The sequence below is a fragment of the Canis lupus genome, chromosome 2 (assembly GCF_048164855.1).
Source record: "Canis lupus baileyi chromosome 2, mCanLup2.hap1, whole genome shotgun sequence".
NCBI classification, from domain to species: domain Eukaryota; kingdom Metazoa; phylum Chordata; class Mammalia; order Carnivora; family Canidae; genus Canis; species Canis lupus.
The window spans coordinates 21,014,015-21,037,956 of record NC_132839.1 but is presented as its reverse complement, the minus strand read 5'-3'; the positions used below and the strand labels follow the sequence as shown (position 1 = coordinate 21,037,956).

General features: G+C 37.3%; 1 protein-coding gene across 39 annotated transcripts in view; it reads right to left on the bottom strand.

The window, feature by feature from the left end:
• The window catches only part of MEF2C (myocyte enhancer factor 2C), a 169,054-nt gene that overhangs the window by 19,786 nt on the left and 125,326 nt on the right, over positions 1 to 23,942 (bottom strand). For 26 of the 39 annotated variants that reach the window (XM_072791994.1, XM_072792092.1, XM_072791991.1 and 23 more), the window contains 3 exons: positions 23,208 to 23,351; positions 13,998 to 14,184; positions 11,329 to 11,376 (listed from right to left, as the gene is read on the bottom strand). In XM_072791994.1, the coding sequence (XP_072648095.1) occupies positions 11,329 to 11,376; positions 13,998 to 14,184; positions 23,208 to 23,351 (379 nt within the window). Of the gene's footprint in view, positions 1 to 11,328; positions 11,377 to 13,997; positions 14,185 to 23,010; positions 23,149 to 23,207; positions 23,352 to 23,942 lie in introns of all 39 variants that reach the window. The other 13 variants (XM_072792020.1, XM_072792034.1, XM_072792099.1 and 10 more) reach the window with 2 other exon arrangements.

The following is a 23,942-nucleotide window of genomic DNA, read 5'->3' as shown; positions in this document are numbered from 1 at the left end:
ATCTACAAGGCAGACGGGAGTCAAGGGCAAAGGAGGAGAAGGTAGGTGATTCCAGGTTCTGGTGCTGAGGTCTTCATTAGAGTTCCTCCAACCATACTGAGCCTTAGTTTTTTTAGCCCTAAGAAATGATTTCATTAGCGTGAGAGAATCATAAAAGTAATCTGAATCAGACTCTCACATACTTGTCTGAGGCAGCCATCGCCAACATGACCATGCAATACTATTAACAATATCAAACGCTTATGGAGTCTTATTTATCAATAGTATCAACAACATCAAGCCAATGCACTGAGGACCCAGAACAGTACCAGGCACCTAATAACTGTTATATAATTGTTTGCTATTATACATGGATGTAAAACATCTTTATTCTTTGCAATGACAACCTTGTCAGGCACGAATAGCATCCCTGTGTTACATAATGAGAAAGCTTAACAACAGAGAGGTCCGGCGTCTTGCCCAACGCCAAACAGCTATAAGCTGGTAGAGTCGTGATTTGAACCCAGCAGTGTGCCTAGAGTCCATGCTCTGAAGGATAGCAGTCCCCTGCTCCCTGAGAATTGGTCACACTCTGGGATTTTGAAAACTCTTCTGTGTCATATCTCATTCTAAAATTATAGGAATGTGAAGGAAGCAGAAAGCAAGTGAAGTGGGAGGCCAGGGATATGTGACCCAAAGGGACTTCCTGAGCCAGAGGTGATGTGGGAGCTTCAGGAACACAGCTTGGCCATCATAAATGGCATTTCTGGTTGAGAAAATGCTGAAATTATACAAAGAGGCACAGAATGGTGGTGTTCTAAACTGTATTTCTGGTCTCCTAGATAAATAAATATTTACGAATAGGAAGTAGTGGGCTCAGCAACACTAAATGCCAGGGCAGCTGTTTAACTTTCAGTGTGCTATTTTGAGTGGATGATTAAATATGCTCTTAAAGGTAGATTTTGTAATATTTTAGTCAATAATCTCCCCTGTAATGGAGGTTAAAGATGTTTACCTACCTATTGTCAATTTAAGAGACCAGCTTCCATCAGAACCACTTAACACGACAGTGAAATGCTCAGTATTTTACAGTATCTGCTATTAGTTGTTACCTGCAAAATAATTTCTAATACATTGGTGTATGAAACTGACTTTATTTAGTAATCTGTTAATGGTATCTTATTTTCTGGAATTTGGGGCAAACTGCCACAGGAAAGTATTCAGTTGAACCTCTGATATATTGATTGATTTTCTGCTTTTACTTCAGCAAAAGGTTTTACCAACCTATTTTTTTCTTTCTTTCATTAGAACAATCTGAAAACATTTATAGCATATTGTCTTGTTATACTTAGAGTCATCACATACATAATAAGGCCCACTACCATCAACTAATTTTCTATCCGCGTTTTTAAAGGTTTTAGGGTAAGTTAGTTTTCAGTATCAGGACATTGTTTTGTCTCTCAAACATACATCTTTTCACAGAAAATTACTTTAAAATTGTATACAGTAAACTTGCTCATACAACCCACTACTCTACTGGAAGCAACGCATTTAAAATAGTTTTTAGTGGAAAAGTACGACCTTCTAGAATTCAGAGTTATGTTCACTGTGCCCTGAATGCCTGAAACCCTGCTAAAAGTGCTAGAAACTATGTTATTTAGCTATTGTGAATCACATTTTTTTTTTTTTGAGGGAAAAGGAGATCTTTTTCATGGGATGGCTCTAAGGCAAAAGGCAACCACAAAACATCTGGAGGTCAGAAATCTGGGAATGATGAAAATTTTAATATGCCTCGTGTGGAATAGGGGCAAAGCAGATTTTCTGATTCTTATCCTGGTAAAGACTCCTGATTACAGATTCTTAAACACAAAATCAAGTCTCCATTCTATCTGAGGGTTTCTCAGGGAAATAATATAATAATGCATAATGTTAGACTATGAAGAAACTCCTGTGAAACCTCAGTGTCTTTTGTGGTGTATTCTTAGAAAAATACTCCAAGAATATACAAAAGCCAAAACTATTCATGGCTCTACCAGTTAGAGGGCAGTAGACATTCTAAAAAGAGCTTGCCTCTTCTGCTTGACCATGTCACCCTGATGCTAAACCAGACCTTCACCGATTTCATATCTACTGCATTTGTCCTTGATATTTCTTGGACATGTTTTGTTTAGTATCTTTTGTGAAATTAACAGTCTATCTGCCAACTAGATACTGAACATTGAACATTCAACACACACAACAGGCTCTGGACTGTGAGGCAGAAGTAAAGAAATGTTACTTATTACTGAATTATTTTCCCAAAGATTGAGAGTCTGGATCACAAAGCAGGGTTGTTTTGGCAAACCAGTCCCTCGTTTGTCCTAACAGCCATGTGGGTCAGACATTATCATCCCAATTTTTGACAGATAAGGAAACTGAGGTTCAAGGAGCTTCTGTGACTTGTCAGTAAGGGACAGCTTTGATTTGAATCCAAAACACAAGCTGCTTCCACTACTTTATTACAAAAGCCAGATGTTTCAGATTTAGAATGCATCCTTGTATTTCTCCGAATAAAAACTCCATTTGCAAATAAGGAAGAATTTGACAACCTGATGTTTTCAATGCACAAAGGCACTTAAAATATCATTCTACTTTGAGTACTGATTTGCTGAAGGGATAGTTTTTAATTGCATCATAAAAATGATACTGAACCTTGCTATCTTAAAAAAAAAACTCCACTTAACAATGAATGATAGATTTATGACTCACTTAATTGTTCACTTCTTGAGATTTTGGGGCTGTCTCTTTGCTAAAAATGAGGGGGTGTCTTCATTATTGACACAATCGTTCATTCTTTCAGTCATTTTTATAAACAAAAATATTGAGACAGTACAAATTAGAGAGAACGTGACATAAGAGAAAGAATAATTACTTGTGGTTTTAACATTTACACAACTCCTGCAAACACATCAGAAGATGATAATGTTCAAAGTGAAATGTGTTGCACTGCACTGCATTGCACTCCTATTCTGCCTCGGGTTTCTTAATATATCCTATTTATTCCCACCCTTGCATGTAAGGGCCACGGGACACATTTCTGCGAAGCTTACTAGTGCACTACTCGCTTGCTACACATTTAATAAATATTACTGGGATTGCATTAAACTAAGCTTCACTTTTTACTTAGGAAATCAAGAATATAGATAATTATAATACTGACAATGCTAACGTTTATTAACAAGCACTTACTCTGGTGCAGAAAATGTGCTAGGTGCTGCTTTGCATCATTACCTCACTTAATTTTCACAATACCTATAAAATGGGTATTCACAGACTTTTCAAGGGCAATAATGTCATCCCTAAAATAACTTAGATACCATGCATTTTCACTGGTTGTTTTATTTTTCTGAATATCTGCCTCTGGAGTATTTCCCCAAATCACCGCTCGTGCAAAATTTTTGCTCCACGATTTTCCAGGTTATCTCTGAGTTGCTTAGTATTTTTTTTTTTTTTTGAGTTGCTTAGTATTAAACTAAAGGTTCTTTCTTCATGATTGTCATGTAAATTAATGTTACGTTTGAATATGTAAATTGACCACAGATTTAGATTTGCTATTATTAATATCTTAATAATAACCTATATTAATATAGCAGGCTGTTTTCCCCCCGTACTACAAATAGGGCATAATCAGTTCTTTAGCATATGGACGTTGTAAATGGAGTCTAAGGTCAAGAAATTGTGAAAGAAGGGCACAGTGTTTAGTAAAACAGTTAACAAGTTAAATATTAAATTCAGTTAAAACAATTAAAATGGAATGATAATAAGTAAACCCAGTGGATACTGAAGCATCCTCTGGACACATAATAGATTACAAATTGAAACTGTTTGGTACAATATAATTTCCTTTAGTTTGAAATATACTAAAGGAATATATCTGATTTACTCTTTCAAATAGAGCCTTCATCATGACTATAGTCCTCTTTGAATCGAAATTTGAGTGAACACACCATGTAAGTCCACCTGTAAAATTTAAGTGGCTGGCAAAAGTCTGTCTAAAAACAGCAAATTATACTCTTGGCCAACAGCCTTGAAGCCCCAAAAAGTCCCTGGTAGGTAAAAAGTTGATTTCCAAAAGAGGGGCTTTTTTGACCACATCCCTTCTTCAGCATCTACTGTCTATTGATGCACAATTTCATATCAGTAATGATTTTGAAAAGAGCTTTTCTTTCTGTATTATCCCCGAATAAAATCTTACAGTGATGCCAAAAACAAGGACAAGAGAAACCAATTGTGTATGAGGAAAAAGAAAAATGCTGAATGCTCATTCGGTTAAGCGTCTGCCTTTGGCTTAGGTCATGATCCCAGGACCCTGGGATTGAGTCCTGCATTGGGCTCCCTGCTCAGTAGGGAGTCTGCCTCTCTCTCTCTCTCTGCCCCTGGCCCCTGCTTGTGCTCTCTCTCTCTCTCTCTCAAATAAATAAAATCTTAAAAAAAAAAAATCTACTGAACGCTCAAGGAGCTGTAATTTGAAATTTTGTTTTTCCCTGTGGAAATCAAACTCCTTATGAATTAAGTTAAACTAAAGGTGTCAAAAGCAGATTTTTGATATCCTGACCTAGCCTGTAATATTGTTCACTAGTCTTTTCTTTGACCTGCTTCTTCCACTTCAACATCAGCCCCTAGAAAATGGCATCAAGGTACAGCTTTATTTATAATTTTTCAGGTCTTGTTTATGGGAAATGGATACTGATTTTTTTTGGCAATGGCTAAGTATCATATGTTGTAGATCATCCAATTAAAAGGGCTAAGTATTTTTTTCCTTTAATAAATCTAGATAATAACCTTGGTTTGAGTTAAAAATATCACTCTTACTTAATTTCATAGATAATAATAAAGAAATGCTGATGGATCTTTATCTATGTTTTGGGTGAACTCCCAAGGTAAAATTGCAAATAAATTCAGAATTTTTATTCAGAATAATTCAAACTTGCAGAATATTACTTTCAAAACAAGAATCTGACTATTAACTTGGATTTTTTTCACATGCTGCTTAGCAGTAGTGTAAAAAGTACTATAAAGTTATGTATTTTATACTTGTTAGCATATTTTTGTTAAAATAGTTTTCTTGTTTGAGTGCAACTACATGGCATCCATCTCCCTTTCTTGAATATTACATTGTCTGAATCTGTATACTGTTAGGTAACAAAAAATGTAAGCTTGTTAAAGCCAATCCTTTTAGACTGAAATTTTAACTACATTAGTGACACTTTGAATCAGTGAGTAAGAAATGCAGAGAAGTTTTTTGGCCGATAAAAAAGTCAGCCAAGAAACTTTTGATAAGTATCCTCAAAAACAAATACTTGCAAAACAATGGTACTGGTACACAATAATTAAACATTGTTATGACTTTTTCCTCTTCTCAGTTCTATTTTATATTATGCTAAATTTTTTTTTTTAAGATTTTATTTATTTATTCATGAGAGACGCAGAGAAAGAGGCAGAGACACAGGCAGAGGGAGAAGCAGGCTCCCTGCAAGGAGCCCGATATGGGACTCAATCCCGGGACCATGATCATGCCCGGAGCCAAAGACAGATGCTCAACCGCTGAACCACCCAGGCGTCCTTAAATTTTTCTTTTTCAAGACTAAATGAATTATAAAAAAGTCATATAAGTGAAGTTCTATGATTATATAATCATAAAACATTGCCTGTAAAGATATGTGTCTTATCCCCAATGTGAGTACTAAGTTCAAAGGTTCAAAGTCACAGCCTAAGGCTATGCTACATGAAGGTCCTTTCAGGGCCTATAAGCTAGGGTTCCTTATTCACGCCTCAGTGATTTATCCACAGCAGTACACTGCCACCATCAAGTTTCCATGTATTTAGCTGATATAAATTAAGCATTCCAGAAGTGACAATGCTTGACAACCAAATGCATAAAATAGTAAACAATTAACAATCAAAATAAGGAAACAGCTGTTGGTTTCTTTTTTATAAAATTATATCTAATTTACAATAAATGCCAATTAAAATTATTAACCAATATACATAAATCTCCTTTGCCTTATCATCAAATAGCTATGTAGATTGTAAAATTCTCTTAAATTTTCAAAGAGATTCCTAAAGGGTTTTCCTTTCTTCTTCTCTCTACCCCTTCCCTTACTCTCTCTTTCTTTTGTCTCAATCATGAATCCTTGAGCACACTGGTGGTTTCTACTTAATAAAAAGCAACTATGCTATCAAAGTGCAAACAAAGGGTACTAATAGGATAGTGAATAATCCAACACAAGGCATTGGTGTGTATGTACCACATTGACTGGTACACGCAGAAGAGGTCCTGAAAAGGAGCCAACACAAGGCATAGCTCAGAGACTGGACGGGAAAGGTGCTATATTTTATCATCAAGTTGAGCTGAAAAAGAGAATGCTTACCTCTTATTTCTATTAAATCTAATGATTATGAAAATTCAACTGAATTTGATCTTCAATCATCAATCACCACTAAGATTACCATGTTTTTAAAAGCTTTAATTACAGAGATATGACAAAATATAATTTAAAAAGCAGTGATGACTCAGGCAGCCTGGGTTGCTCAGCCATTTAATGTCACCTTCAATCCAAGGCGTCATCCTGGAGACCCCGGATCAAGTCCCACATCAGGCTCCCTGCATGGAGCCTGCTTCTCCATCTGCCTGTGTCTCTGCCTCTCTTTCTCCCTGTGTCTCTCATGAATAAATAAATAAATAAATAAACATTTTTTAAAAATAAAAAAGCAGTGACTTTTGAGTTGTTGAGAGAAAAGGACTAAGTATTGGATGAATAACTGTGAATTGAAACCTAGAGATGTCACCACTACTAATGTATTATGACTTACTGTATACTTCCCTTATACCAAGAGTACAATGCCATCCTGTTACTTTTTTATTAGTTTCCCTTCATCTGTGAAATTGTTTCAGTTAAGTGATAAGAGGCTTATTATTTTAAAAGGTAATTTGTGATGCTCTGAGGTACCAACCCCCATTTCATTTACTTCTATATATCAGTTCTTTAGAATTTCTATTAGGTATGTTAGAAAAGTTAGTAAACTTTATTGGCCAATGGTGCCCCACCATTTAATGATTAAATGGTGTACAAATGATTAAATTTGTACACTCATTGTGTAAGTGTCAGAAGAATATATTATTTTGTGAATTACAGATTGAGGCTCCATTTTTTCATATTTAAAATTACATTATTTCTTTCAAGTATTCTTTTTTCACATCAACATTATTAAACATCTGTGACTAGTAGATCAATTTTTCTTTTATTCAACTAACAAACACTAACTGAGTATCTGCCATGTGCTATCTCTTATGTCTTGAGCTGGGAATACCAATTCAGTAAGAAAGAGTTTGCCCCTCAGGGCTGAGTGTCCAGAAGAAAAATGCGTGTCCAGACACTGCAATTACAATGCAATGAGGTAAGTGACGTGGGCACGGGCTTCCGTGGGAGAAAACAGAAGAGATGTATAATTCCTTCTGGAAGAAAGGATTTCCTGAATGGCTGAACTGAATGCTGAGGGATGACAAGGAGTGCTCAGGAGCAAGAAATCAGCTGAGGGAAAGGAGCAATTGGAATGCATACAAAAGGCAAGTGGCCTCAACACTGTTTGCATCACAGTGAAGTGGTTAAGGGCACAGACTTTGGAGATACACTGCTTGGGTTCTACCCTGTACCATTATTTAACCTCTCTCTGTCTCAGTCTCCCTGTAGGAAGGGCAGAGCACGCATATCTACTTTAAAGAACCGTTATGAGAATAAATGAGTTACTTTTTTGTAAAGCACATAGTAAGGGCAATTTAAATGCATGCTATTATTAGAGTGCAGGGTTCTTGCTGGCTGTGGCAGAAGGAAAGGTTTAAGACCGGAGAGGAGGGCTGGGCCAGAGATAAGAGGCTCACGGTTAATTCTGAAAGAGATGGGAAGCCATTTCTGGACTTTAGGCACATGAATGATGACCTACAATTAGTTTAAGCCTTTGAGAAAGGTTAATCAGTCATGAGGGGACTGGAGGGGGATGCAATGTGAAGCAGAGAGACAAATTAGGGCGCTCTGGAAACAGTCCTGGAGTGTTGCTAGGAGCCTGAACCAGGGCAATGAGACAGGAATGGAGAGAAAGGAGTAGATTTAGGATCTACCTTGGAGGCAGAATTGGTTAAGACTTGATGGGAAAGTTGTTATACTTTATCATCGAGCTAAGCTGAAAAAGAGAATGCTTATCTCCTTGGTCTCTCAGTATTTATAAGCACATGCTAATTGCTAAAACTTACTTCCTTTCTGTGTGGTACTATCCCCTTTTTACAAGTTGAGATGATATGATTTTGAAAAAAGTTACAAAGACAGAAAAGTATTTAATTATGTGCCCTTGGCCTCAGAATTTCTAACTTTATCAGAGACCTTGAATTTCAATGGCAATACTCAAAATTTGGAAGATATCTTTTGGCAATTTTGCTTTAGTTTTCTTTTCTGGAAATGCAGAGACATTCTGGCTGGCTTGCTTCCCCTGGTGTTATGTGATTCTCTGACATCAGCATAGATATATTCAGCTTTGACACATGATACTGGCGGGTTTGAGAAAGAAGGGGAAGATGACCGAGCCTGTAGCAGGACACAACAGCTAAGCCTGAAGTCTATTAAATAGCATCTGCAACAGGTGTTCTGTGGAACCAGAGTCAGAAAGGGCTTCTTCCTCTATTTTTAATAAATGGGGAAGTAACTCTTTCACAAATATATAGAAACTGGGAAAGTTGTATGCCCACAGCTATGAGATACATTCATCCAGATATAATGCTTATTATCATCAGGGTGGAGCAACTGAGCATCTTTCTTTTTATTTCCTTCTATCTTTGAAATAGAAGATTCTCATATCTGTGGCAGAGGTCTTGATGTAGGAAGACAAATATGCTAAGCTCATAAGATTTCTTTACTTCAGTGATGCTATAGCCATATATGTGGCTAACTTTTACACTTACAAGATTGAGTGTCTTCTCTGTCCCTGGAGGGCCATTAAACTTAGTCAGAGAATTGACAATGACAACATAATTGAACAACCAAACACTTCTTATTTTCAATAGAGAATCCTAAAGCATTCTAGATATTAAGCAGAAACAAGAGTCTATTTCCATTAGGGCTGAGTAACCCATCCCCCCCATATGTTTTTTACTACATCTAATAACTTTTATCACCACTATTGGTGGAGCACTGAAATACTGGAGAAAATATCATAACATCTAAACCATTTTCAAAAGTTATCTCTTTTTTGGTCTTTGTGACAATCTAGTTTCTTGGTCCCCACCATTCTCTCTAACCAGAGTTTTGGCAGAGACTCGAATCCAAGCAACGTTGCTCTGGCTTTGAACTGGTTTTGTAATTTTGAGACTGTAAGCCTCAAACTATTTTTTTAATTAATTAATTAATTAATTAATTAATTAATTTATGATAGTCACAGAGAGAGAGAGGCAGAGACACAGGCAGAGGGAGAAGCAGGCTCCATGCACCGGGAGCCCGATGTGGGATTCGATCCCAGGTGTCCAGGATCGCGCCCTGGGCCAAAGGCAGGCGCTAAACCGCTGCGCCACCCAGGGATCCCCCCGCCTCAAACTATTTTTTCGGGGGAAAAAATGAGCACTTCATTTCAATGTCCAGCAAAATAATATATCAAGTTTACTCACTACTTTGACTCTATCTAATTTTTAAAAGGCAGATAAAATAGGAAGTTTGTGCCATTGATTCTGTTTGTTAATTCACTCTGTAGTTCTAATAGTTTTTCTTCAGCACTAGTGAATTAGTGAAGAGCCAATATCAGAAGTGAGAAACATTACCCCCAAATGGATGCATTTCTAAAAATGTTTTTGTATGCTGATTTTCTTTATCTTCTTTCTTATAATTAGCAGGCTATTATATATGACCCTGGAAAAATATTTTAATTAGCTTGTCCACGGATATTTCAGTAAGCTTGAATTTTTTTGACATTTCAAACATAACCTTCTGTCATTCATGCCTGTCTCCTACTATTTTAAATGTATAGCATGTTCCAGCTGCAGGAATTACCATGGTTACTTGTTATGCCAATAGTAACTGCGGTTAGCATTAAAAACTACTGTGCTGTCTTACCTCTGCACTGAAAATGACATCAATATCTAATAATCACAACAATGTGAATTAATATGGAACCCTGGAGAAGTGTGACTATAAGATGATTGGCCATAGGAGAAGTTCTTAAGAGCTAAAATACATTTAATGGCTTTTTGGGGATACCCTATTTTCATATTCTCTAAGAGCTGATTTTAATGCCAAAATTGGCTTTATTTTATTTTATTTTATTATTTTATTTTATTTTATTTTATTTTATTTTATTTTATTTTATTTTATTTTATTTTATTTTTTGGTTTTATTTTATTAACAGTATTGTTGAATGTTTAAAATCTCACTCCCTCCTTTTTATTTATTATATTTATTTTTTTTTAGGTTTTTAAAAATGTATTCATTTGAGAGAGAGAGAGTGTGTATGAGTAAGCAAGCAAGAGCATTAAGCAGGAAGGAGGAGGAGAGAGAGAAGAAGAGGAAGAAGCAGACTCCTTGCTGAGCAGGGAGCCCAACGTGGGGCTCTATCTCAGGACTCTGGGATCATGACCTGAGCTGAAGGCAGATGCTTAACTAAGCCACCCAGGCGCCCCTCACTCCCTCCTATTTTATTTTATTATTTTAAAAAAAGATTTTATTTATTATTCATGAGAGACACAGAGAGAGGCAGAGACATAGGCAGAGGGAGAAGCAGGCTCCATGCAGGGAGCCTGATGTGGAACTTGATCCTGGGACTCCAGTGTCCTGGGCCAAAGGCAGATGCTCAACCACTGGGCCACCCAGGTGTCCCACTCCCTCCTATCTTAAAATGTATTTTCCTTTAGAAATGTTACAGGAAAAAGAAAAAAAAAAAAAGAAATGTTACAGGAGTTTGGTACTTCTTTGGGTGGAAAGAGATTCACATTTAACATGAAATGATTAACAGAGAACTTGACTGGCAAATCTTGCTAAAGGTACTTCTGAGTTCAGAGATAGTATCTAGTATTAAATTGGTTTATTAGAGCCCTCAATTCTGATTATGTGGACTAGCTGAGGTTTGATTAAGAAAAATTCTAGTTAATAGTCTTCTTCTAAATTACTATCCATCCACTTCTGCTTCATAAAAATCCTTTAGAAATTCTTGGGGCCATTTTTCTTTCTATGCATCTCACAGATCTCTGTACTTTGTTCAACACTTACTTCCTGCAAATCACCTAGTATAGGAACCCTGAACAATGATCCATGTTGTAATACAGAAGTTTCCACTCACCTGCACTGGTGCCTGCACCGGATGTGAGGTCTCCACCCATCAGACCACCTACAGATTAAAGACAAAGAAAGATCAAAAGGAGAAAAGGCTAAAGGTCCACAAAACAACACACTTTACCTTTAGCAACCACTGCATTTTGGCTCTCCCAAGGGTCCTAAATTTGAATATTACCTAAGTTGGATGGCTGACATTTGTTTTATTATGACATGCTGTGCTCAAACATTAAACCTACATTCAATCATTGACATTTTGCAGGATCCTAAGAAAGTTTACATTAAAAAAATCCAGTGTTTAAATGGTCTCTGAATTTTTATTTTTGGATGTTTTATAGAAAGTGGAAGAAAAAGGAATAAGGTTTACTATAAGTTGAAATAGCCATACATTTGATATTTAATTCTTTGAGAATATGTTTTATACAATTAATTTTGTAAAATGCTAATTGTCCAGAACTTTGGTCATTTCATGAATCTACCCATAGTGAATGATCTCATTTACTACCTGAATTTTCCTTACTGACATAATAAAAGTAAGTTTCACTGGCTACAAATTTAGAAAGATATGCTTATTCACTGCTAACTTAAAAGTATATTAAAATTTGGCAATATTTAAATATGACAGCTGGGATGTTTCCATAAGATTTTTTTTTAAAGATTTTATTTATTTATTCATGAGAGACACACAGAGAGAGGCAGAGACATAGGCAGATGGAGAAGCAGGCTCCCTGCAGGGAGCTTGATATGGGACTTGACCCCAGGACCCCAGGATCACGCCCTGAGCCAAAGGCAGATGCTCGACAACTGAGCTACCCAGGTGCCCCTCAATAAGATATTTAATATAGGAATTACTGTTAGTTTTAGCCAAAAGAGTAGAATGTCAGCTGGGGTGCTTGGTGGCTCAGTGATTGAGCAACTGGCTTCAGCTCAGGTCATGATCTCAGGGTCCTGGGATCAAGTCCTGAATGGGGCTGCCCGATTCTGCTTCTCCCTCTGCTTAAGTCTCTGCCTCTTTCTACCTCTCATGAATAAAAAAATAAATAAATTTTTAAAAGAATAGGATATCAGCTGGACTCTTTTTTAGAGAGGGAGAGGAGGAGGGGCAGAGGGAGAGAGATAGAGAATCTCAAGCATGCTCCACACCCAACGTGGAGCCTGATGTGGGGCTCTACCTCACAACCCTGAGATCATGACCTGAGCTGAAATCAAGAGTCAGATTCTTAACTGACTGAGCCACATAGGTGTCCCTCAGCTGGATTATTTTCTAACTGATCCTAAGTGATAGTCTATAATTATTAGTTAGTTCTGGTTTTGGAATTTGAAGAAAATGTTCATTATATTTTAAGAAACATTTATTATTTCCAATCAAATAATATTTTGGAAATAAAGTATGGAATTTAAAAAATAAACGAGCATGAATTTATCAAACAGGAAATTCAACTGCCTTTGAATATTATCTGAAAGAAATAACATATGGTTATTGAAAATTCTTATGAAAACTTTTAATCATATTCAAAAGTAGAGAGCATGGCATAATGAAGTCCTTTATATACATCTCTCAGACTCAAGATTTATCAAGATTTTATTATTTGGCTGATTCTGATTATATTTTCTATATAAAGTTTTTGCACTAAACAGTAATACATGTTTAGTTTTAATTAAAGGCAGATATTGAAGTATTCTCAAGGAAAAAATTCTGTGAATAAATTGCATTTAATACAATTATGTGTGCCTAAGACTTATTAAAAATTTCATATGGAGCACTTTTTAAAAATAAAATGTAATATGTAATGGTTTGCTATATATGGCTTAGAAATACTATTATTTTTGGTGCTTCTTTTGCAAATATAAAGGAATTATTTGGTTATATTCAATATACATTTACTTAGTTCTGACTGTTAAGCTAGCATATCAGGAGGACTTTCTTCCCTTTAAGATTCTTTAAATCCAGTGGGGAAATAGACACATATTCAATATAGCACCCATCACATTGTATTTTGCTTCATCTGAGTATGAAGAATGAGTGACTTTTCCTGAGCAATAATTTCTTTTCTCTGGGACACTGAATTGAATAACAGTTGGGATTTCTTAGAGATGTTGAGACAAATTTGTGGCAGGTATAGATGTTCTTATGATGTGCTCTTAATTTCATTTCTGACTAAGTTTTGTTTTTATTCTATACTTCGTAACTTACACTATTTTATTATAGTTCTTTTCTGCTTTAAGTCCTTTGTGGTATAAGTTTCTGTATAAATAAATGAAACTTGACCAAAATAATAAATAATTACACGGCACAAATGCTATCAGAGGACACAGGGGAAGATTTCACAGAAGAGGTGATATCTGGCTAAGAGGAAGAGGGAAAATAGCATTTTAGGTGGGAGAAGACCAGAAGGAAAAGAATGGAAACAGGATATTTGACTTTCTGTTTGAGAAAGTATGCAGTTAAAATATAGCCATCTGAGAGATTGGTGATAGTCTGAACAGATAAATAGCAGATTATGAAAGATTTCAAAAGACAGGCTAACGAGGTGGAAGACCTAAGGGTATTAAGCAATGAAGGAACATAACAAATGGAAAACTGGAAAAGTCTACATGTTAGTGATAAAATATACTTTCTGCCAAGAGTGGCTCCTTTCAATGATTTGTTAACATTGAATCCATATGAAGACATACCTGTGTTACCTGCACTTGGAGGTCGATGTGTTACACCAGGAGACATACTATTTCTCTGCAGAGAAGGGTGGGCCAGTGGCAAAAGGTTGGGGTTTCCCAGTGAGCTGACGGGGTTGCTGTATACCAAACTGTTGTGGCTGGACACTGGGATGGAGACTGGCATCTCAAAATTGGGAGGTGGAACAGCCTGTAGAGCAGAAAAAAAAATATATAGGTAAAAGGAAAGAAGAGAAACAGAAGCCCTCAAGTCATACAGCCTTTACTTTTCCAAGAAAAATTTCAAATACCAAGCTGCTTGGTGTCTAGAAGACCATTAAGAAGAGCTCTCAAGATGTTCAGATCATAAATTGATTTCTTTAATGTGCTTAGAACTCTTTCTTTGCAACTATTAGAAAACGTTTCACTTTTGTTTAAAACAAAGCCCCATTTCATTAGACTCCATTGTCTTTGAATTCCATTCTGTTAAGTAATAATTGTTCATTTGTGATGTCTGAATCTGGTGCCAGAAATGACTGCAAGATCAAAGGTACATGATTGTGATGACTTCACAGAGAAACGGGAGGATTAAAATGCAAACCAGAGTCTTCGGTTTAATTGCTTATTGAAGCATATTTATGCAGAAGTTTAATGATATAAAATCATCTCCAGGCATGTGAATAGCACATATATTTTAATTATTATTTTTAAAAGTCTGTCTTTTGAGAGTAATTCTAAAGATAACAGACATTTTAAGATACAGAATTCAACAGAGCATGTATCATTCAATAATTCATTTTATAAAATGATAGTTCAGAATATGTTACATTTCACATTTTGGGATGCGTGGACATTGGCAAATGGCAAGACTTCTATCTCAAGTGAAAAGCTGGCAGATATTTAGTGAAATGAAGTTGTGTGGATATCAAATTAGAGTAATCAGGCCTCAATTATTGATATTTTGGTATTATTATTAGCAATTTAAGCAAAAGCATGCTTGTTTCTCTGCTTGCACTAACTGGATAATCATACTTATAATTCCTTTTTAACATAATAAATGAAAATACTGCTTGAATATATTGTCAGAGGACTCATAGTGTCAGAGCATACAGCATTATTACTATAAATTGGATACATGTATGTGTGTATGTATGTATCTGATAGATCTATTAGAGATAGGGGTTATATAGAACATTCTCTTAGGATTCTCAGATAAGCCACTGTGTAAGTTTAAATGCCTATTTGCATGTGACTCAAAAGTTTTTATTTTTATTTATATTTTTATCATTTTTTTCAGTACTCTTAATATCAACTTTCCTTTCCTGGTTGATTGGCTGGCCTGCATCATATGTCATGTTCTGCAAAAGCTCTTTATCCTGATGGTGATTTCAATATGATTCCCTATTTATGCTTATGCTCTCTTATTCTTTATTTTTCCTATTCTTTTTTTATTCCATGACCTGGACGTGCTGATACTGACAGAAGCAAATGTTTCATAACTCTTTTACATGTCTTTGATTCCTCACTGTTTTATAGGGAAATAAAAAATGTTGAAGTGCTTTATTAAAACAGTCTTTCTATAGTAAGGCTTTATTTGTTAAGCAGAATAACAAAAAATAATTTGGGGTAAACATCATTATATAATGAAATAGAAATGTTGGATAAGACTTCAAAGAATGAATATAACCCCAAATTTCCAGAGCCTTTTAAAAACAACAAAAAATATGAGTGCATGCTGTAAAATAAAATGTCTGTCAAATGAATGAAATATTGCATTCCTGTAGTAAAAGGCCAAAGAGAATTATTTAGAATATCTAAGAAAACAAAGTAAGTAACTGTTGTAGATCTTCTCTATTTGCCCCTCCAGATCTACTGTCCACCCTCCCTCTTCATTGCTCTGGGCCCAGGAGGCTGAGTCTCCAGACTGCATCCACTTGGCTCCTCTTGCTCTCAGGCTTCAGCTGGGCCAGTGGAAGCACCCACAGAAGTATAGAGAGTAGGAGAGAAGTCAGGGTGTTTTCCTGCTGTAGCGTCCTCCCTGCTGAGTCACAGGTTGGCAGAGGCTGCATTCTATGAAGGTCATGCCTCTTTTTGGGTCCTGTCTTCTACAGACTTAGATCTTGCTGTGCTCTGGTATCTTCCATCTTCTGCCCCTTTAGGCCTAGCTATGGCAACAACTTTCAGGCTGCAAGCCCTAATATACTTCACTATTCCTTTGGGTTTTATGGAACTCTACCTATCTACAAACAGTCCTTTTACTAAACTCTCTTCAATTCCCACCAGAGCTATAAAAGTGATTCTCCAGGTCTAGAATAGTGGTACTCTACAGGGGTGTACTCCCTCCCTAGAGAGCACTTTGGAAATCTGTGGAACAACTTTGGGGTGTCACAATAATTGGGGTGAATGGCTGGTATTTTCTGGGTAAGCAGGCAGGTATGTTGTATACCCTGTCAATATGGGACAGTTCAACACAAAAAAGAATCATCTCATACCCTATTCAACTTTCAAAAGTCCCCACAGGACATTCATGTGTGTGGAAAAGCCCATTTACAATGATGTGAGTCAGAACTAACTTTGTTCTACAAACACAAGGTATTTTTTTTACACTGAAACACGGATTTTGTTATATATTGAAATTTCCAGAAATGCACTTATTGTGTGCATTGAAGGAATATTCTACTTTCTTATGTAAGGAACTTCATTAAAAATTGTCATCAATGGCAATTCTGCATTTGTAATTTGGGTTGTAAATATAGCACACTTGTTTTCTCTCAACTCATTCCATTAAAGTTTTCCCTACCCCCTCACTGAAAAGCCTCTTGTCATAGTCATTATTAACCTTCAGGTTGCTAAATCCAATGAAAACTCCTCAGTCTTCAACTTGAACACAGCTGGTCACTCCTTCCCTCTCAAAACTCTGGACTTTCCCTCCTACCTCAATGGCTGCTCCTTCTCAGCTTTTGTTGTTCTTTCTCCTTTGATATCTGAATTTAAGAGTAGCAAAGTCCTTTATCAGCAGCTTAGATGTCTCTCCTGATTCAGCCTTGCATATCCAACAACCACCTCAATATTTCTACTTGAATGCCCAACAGACATCAAAACCAACTCCAATCTAGCTCCACTCATACCTTTCTTCACCTCCAGCTGATGACAGCTCAGTGCTTTCAGTGGCATAGAATAAAATCCTTGAGTCTCCCTTGAATCTTCAGTTTCTCCCACACCCGACATCCAGTCTATTGGCTTAACTTCCAAAAATATCCACTCTCCAAACACCTCTCATTCTAATGGCTATACTCTGGCTCCAGCACCATCACCTCTTGCCTTGATCACCGAAGTCACCTCCTAAGAGTTACCTGCTTCTATCCTTGCCCTTCTTTTATTATTAATCTAGCAATCAAATCAATCCTTTAAAAGCACACATCAGATGATGACACTCCTCTTTTCCAAACCCTGTGAGAATCACCCACCTTTCTCAGAGTGAAGCTCAACTTCTTCCAGTGTTCCATAAGGCCTCATAAATTCCAGGCTTCATCATCTGATCTCCTATTGTCCTCTTCCTCACTCCCTCATTCTTGCCTCATTTCTATGGCTAACTCTATCACTTCCTTCAATTTTCTGCTCAAGGAAGCCCACCCTGACTACCTTATTTAATTGTGCAGCTTGCCCTACCTCCCCATCCATCTCCTGATCACTTGTAACATCGCTTATGATGTTGGTCAAATAATGTTCCCTTTCATCAAGCTGCTAGAGCTCTTTTGCTGTAAGGGAATGCAGCACTTAGTCTAGTTTTTATTATATGAATTGAATATTTTTCATCAAAGGAGAATTTTTAGGAAGACACTGTACTAATATGAAAGTACAAGCTTACAATTTACTGTACATTATTTACTGAGAAGGCACCATACAATTCACACACATTATGTGATCCGACCCTTTCAACATCCCTTCACTATAGATATAATCCTTTCCTTTTAAAATCAGTGAGATTAAGTGGTCCAAGGTCATCTAACTAGTAGGTGACTGAGCCTGTTGCTTTTTCCATTAAATCACTGTGTAACACAGTTTAAGTTTTTGGAGAGAAATAAAATACCGCAGTCCGAAATCATACTGTGAAGTGAGTATGGGCTTCATGTTAACAGCTTATTATTTGTGAACCATGAAAATAATGAACTAGAAGGGTTCTCAGGACATGTGGTTGAGCATCCATGTTAGAATGAGCTCTGTGCTCACTAAATGCCAAGGTGTGACTGAGGTCTCAGGAAAAAATAAACCTTAAAGACTCCTCTCTTCCATATTTACTCAGGTTTGGTATTTTATCTTTTTTTAATTTTTATTTATTTATGATAGTTACACAGAGAGAGAGAGAGAGAGAGAGGCAGAGACACAGGCAGAGGGAGAAGCAGGCTCCATGCACCGGGAGCCCGACGTGGGATTTGATCCCGGGTCTCCAGGATCGCGCCCTGGGCCAAAGGCAGGCGCTAAACCGCTGCGCCACCCAGGGATCCCAGGTTTGGTATTTTAAAGCTATCTTTTAGCTACAAATGTTTTAACTTATATTCACTATTACCGCGTATAAATGCTTAACTATGACTGGGTACGTAAGGATCTGCTATAAAACTACTTCTCCCCTGCATATTCTACAGTGTTGATTGTGTCTCGGTAGACAGCAAAGCCCATTTCCTCTGACTACATGCACATCCAAAATAAGAATTATCAATCATTATTTCATAAAATCTGAACCACCCTAATAACCAATTCAGTGAAAAATCCCTCTACTCCTCTCTTACTCTGACGGTCATTCCAAAGAATTATTCAGTTTCCAGCGTTCTGAACTGCAAACAATTTGGTAAGTACAAAATTCTCTTGCAAGCAGCCAAAGAGCAATCAGATATAGCTCTGCTATCAAAGCATATTCCCCCCCCAAAAAAATCACAATTTATATAATAGGCTAACATCTTTTGCATTCTGCCTTTTGCTTGGTTCCTTTATGTGTATTAGGAACTGGCTAAATAGTTTTAAAGTTGAATTGTAAGCTTAAAAATGATCAGACTGAGGAGATATCTGAGATTCAGAAAGAACAACAGCTTTTATATCAGAAATCTCAGTTACAGTCCAGTTGTGTAATAAATTGCCATTGAACCAGGCAAGTTATTTAACCTCCCTTGACCTGATCTGAGACATGAAGTGTTTGCAAACATAAAGAGACTAACCAGCTCTGAACATTTTACAGAATGCAAAGGCTACAAAAATGTATAAATGTTTACAGGAATTTGGCATTACTTGTTTTCTTCTTGATTTTTCAAAATTAGGGAACTTAAGAAGCATCTTTTAAATTTTTTTTTTGTCTAAAAACAGGAAGCCAGAAAGTAGTTAGGAACTCCCAACTTGCATATATCTCAGGTCCAGGCTCCAAATTTGAGAACACTCAAGACAGGTAGGAAGATGGAATTTTAGGTGATTAAATAAAATGCTGTAGAAGGGACTACTATGTAATTCGCAGAGCCCAGGGCAAAATGAAAATGTGGGGCCCCTTTAAAAAATTATGAAGAAATTCAAGATGGTGATGGTAAAGCATCCGAGAGCAGGGCCCTGCGTAATTGTATAGGTCGCATGCCCACAATGCTAGCCCTGCTTTAAGATACACAGGTATTAGAGCTAAAAAGCTTTTAGTGTCCATCCCTGAACAAACTGATCATGGTTACTGACGTGAGTTATCGTGGTCAGAAAGGTATCTGAACTTTTACCCAAAACCCACTATTTTCCCAAGCTTACCACAAAGAAAAGTCCAATAAAAAGTTAAATAAAATATTTTTAATAAAATATTTTTAGTTAATAGGCCTTCTTTTATTTAATGTGAATGACTGAACTGAGTCCCCGTTTTGGGCCACTAATGATACTCCCTTACCTTTCAATCAACCATTACCAGGCTGCTGAGAACCAGCAGAGAAAAGAAATCACCCAACACCAACTGCTGATTTCCAAAGTCTCTCAAGGCTGCCTGACAACTCTGGTCTGTACTCTCTCTTCCTTTCTCATCCCAGATTTCTCACAATGTCTACACCTTTATCATTCTTGGTTCTCTTTCCAGCACCTACACCCTCATCTCAATATCTATAGAAGCTAAGTTTAATATAAAACACAGCAATCACTAGGTGGTCACATACTCAACTTCACTCTACCCATCTACCTACCACCTTAACTAGGTCATGGGTATACCTACAACTCTGTCCTGTTCAGACCCTATCCTCCTTCCCTTCCTCGAGTAGCTCACTATTGTAGCTCCATTGCACCAATGCCTTTGATCTTTTTCTTCCTTCAGGCATTCCTCCTCTGCAGATAAATAATCTCCAGAGCTTTTCCTTTGAACTCTTTCCTTGATCCTAGTTATAGCAGTATTTCTCTCTCTTCACAGTCTGTTATTTGAAGAAAACACATACTATTTCCACTTCCCCCCTTCCTGTTCACTCTCATCCAATCTCGCAACCACGTCTCCTTCCTTCAGCCCATTTCCTAATTCCTGGTTCCTCAAATGGAACTGTTTTTTTTCTTGCTGTGATGCCCAGCATGAACCGTGGCAAACCCCACATGAGGAAATGCTGGTCAACAAGATTCCAAATCTTCCATGAATTATTTCATGTAATTGAGGAATATGGGCATAAATTATATTGTAACAGGTGATTGCAATATTAAATTTTCTATTTTAAAAGGGAAACTCTTCAAACTGGGTCTTTGAAATAGAAAAACAGTCTTGTAATGTTTTTAAAGAGGTGGAGACACTCTCTACATACAAAGGGCAGAGTGTCCTTGCCCTGCTGTAAATGTTTTAGCAGCTGTGGAAACTTTCAACAAAATTTACTTCCAGCAACTGAAAGCGATGTGCGAAAACTGGGCTTTTCATCATCGAGACTGAAGCACTTACTAAAGAGATGAAGACTCAGAGGCACAGCTAGGAGCTGTGTAGTCCTTCTCACAGCCCAGCCTATAAACTCTCATGTGGTTTTCATCCCCCGCCACACACCACTGCACCTCTTAAGAAATCATGTATCCTGATTTTGAACTCTTTACAGGACAGGATGAAATACTGTGAGGGAGTCCAGGTATGCATCACACCTCCTTCTCCTAAAGCATGGGAAAAACGATCCAGTGTGCAAATATGGGCATTCTCCCAGAGTCTTGGGGGGCTAAAACTTCACACGCATTTAGGATCACGGCCAAGGAGAGTGATCCGCAGTAGTACATATCCTGCCCTTTCTTAGCTGTGCAGGAGATTCCTCCCATCTGAGACACCTACAATCTTATATTCATAAACCTTTATGCCCAGCAGCTCTAAACCAGTGTATTGTACAGCAAGTGAAACTCAGCCCATAAGAACTAAAAACTGGCCCAAAGGAGGGATTTCTTTCCTTCTGGGCAAGATAAAATCTCAATGGGCATTTTATCATTTAAGAATTCTGAGTATAGGGACGCCTGGGTGGCTCAGCGGTTGAGCGTCTGCCTTAGGCCCAGGGCGTGATCCTGGAGTCCTGGGATCGAGTCCCACATGGGGCTCCCTGCATGGAGCCTGCTCCTCCCTTGCCTATGTCTGTCTCTCTCTCTCTCTGCGTCTCTTATGAATAAATAAAATCTTAAAAAAAAAGAATTCTGAGTATAATAATATGCATTGCATCTGATAGGAAATATTTTATTTTTGATAAAGTGCTCACTGTGGTAGTACTTGGTTTTATGAAACCTGTTAAGAATTTAAGTCACTTAGTTTTCTTTCATGATACAGTGTATTAATAATTCCGATTCAACAAAAGCTCTACTGCTGACATTATTTCATTTAACAAAGGAAGCAGACATATTTAGGAGGATAGAAAGTTTAATATTCATACATTTTATAAATAAGTTTTAAAGTGCACAATTTAACTCAACACAGGTTGGTTATGCACTTACTATATGTAAAGCATTTATTTATCCTGTGAGTGCAGCTGTGGACTCAGCCTAGAGCACTCCTCCCCAAATATCTGTATTTGTAATTGCTGAGGCATATTTTCACTGCAGTGTCTCTCCCAATCCTCAGGTTGAGAGTATTTTGCTAACTTATGAAAAATGTTCTTTTTTTGAGGAAGTAATTAATTACCTCCTGAAGAGCTGGTACACAATGAGGGTTTAAGACACTAACATTAGTTATTCAGAAAATGCGTGAACCTCTGAGTTGCATCACTTGATGTCACAAAATTAACATCACTTGACTGATGACAAAATATAATAAAAGGTATGTACTTCCCCCTCTCTATGTGGGCAAACAAAATAATACATGCAGAGTTATTTCTCTTAAATAACTGGCAAGGCATATGATTGATTGTTAGACATCTTTTGACTTGGTTAAGACAAAATTTAGCCAAATGTTAAAGCATGGAAAATGTTGGTGTAGGCAAAGCGGATATTCTGGTAAAGCCTTAAAATCACCCCAGCACACAAACATGTTGAAATCTTACCATTAGGTTTTCATGCAGTCTGTTTCCCTGCAGCGAGCATTAGCTTTAACCCTTCAGTGCTGTTGTTGAATGCCATGTTTAGGGAGAAGGGGCTGAAGCTTTATTCAGAACTAAGCTTCTCTTTGGGTGATGATGGGCAGTTTACACCAGAGAACTGCAGTTCAACACGTGTATCTGGTCTCAGTACGGATTCATGTATATTTTATAGTAAGTCCTCAAACTTGTTCAGAAGGAGACTCCAGTGTTTTACCAGTGCATTGTGATTCGTGTGAACTGTGTGTTTAAAAGATTGTGTAAATTCAGGGTGTGTTGCATAGATCTTTCTCTTCCGCCTGTATATCTTCTACCTCTGAATGAACTTCTTGATGGCAACTCTTAGATTACGTAATTTCAGCATCCCTTGGGGTTTGCTTTCTAAATGCACTGCCCGTGGGATGAGATGGCTATTTTATTGGTTTGACTTTCCAGTGCTTCTTAGAGAAAGTCATCACTGAAAGGGTTAAGGTATGTTACTGCAGCAGTTATCAGCAGACCAGCCATCTACCTTTGGTACTTACAGGAATTTTATGACTCTTGATCATATTATCAAATTCTTCATTAATTTTTTTGTATTTTTCTTCAGTGCGTGGGGTGAGTGCATAAGAGGAGTCGGGATCGGGGCTTTCACAGCCTTTGTTTTCTTTCTTGTTCAAGGCCTGCCAGGTTCAGAGAAATATCAAGAGTAAAAAAAATGAAGGGTGTTCCGAGTACTTACACACAATCTTTGCCTGCTGATCATTAGATCAATATCTTCGTTAATTTTCCTGTACTTGTCCTCAGACTCAGGGCTGTGACCTACTGAATCGTCTGCATCGGGATCTGGGCTGTCACAGCCATTAAGGCCCTTCTTTCTCAACGTCTGAAATACATAATTTGGAAAGTTCAAACCTAGACAGAGGCTGTAAGAGACATTCAGGGAGTATTACAGAAGTTCAAGCTGTCCAGTATTTCAGGTTGTTATTACATATGCTTTTTTTACATTAGGGTAAAGAAATCACAGAGAGAACCCATGCGTGACTTCAATAGTGTACTCATTACTAGTTACCAAAAAATAAAAGGGCAATATTCCCTTTACAGCTACATTCAGTCAATTAACAAAGATGGTACCAGGGCTGAAATTTCACGGTAGGGAATTCATACGTGACAGACACTTACAGAAGAATACAAGTAAGGTGGCAAATTGCAACACTATCTTCCCACAGAAAAATTAGCAGTCAGGGCATTACACAATGATTTCAGAATTTGTGATCGTGTCAAAAGCAGAAATGTTGGAAAGAGATCTCTAGTTAGAGTTTAACATAATGGTTGGTGCTCATGGCATCCTGCCACCCCTTGGGATGTGCACATGACAGCAAAAGGCCATAAGAGAACCCCGCTAATATTCTCACAAAGCACCCAGGAAGATTGTCCAGACGCTGCCATCATAAGGAGAACTGTCTTTGTCTAGTCT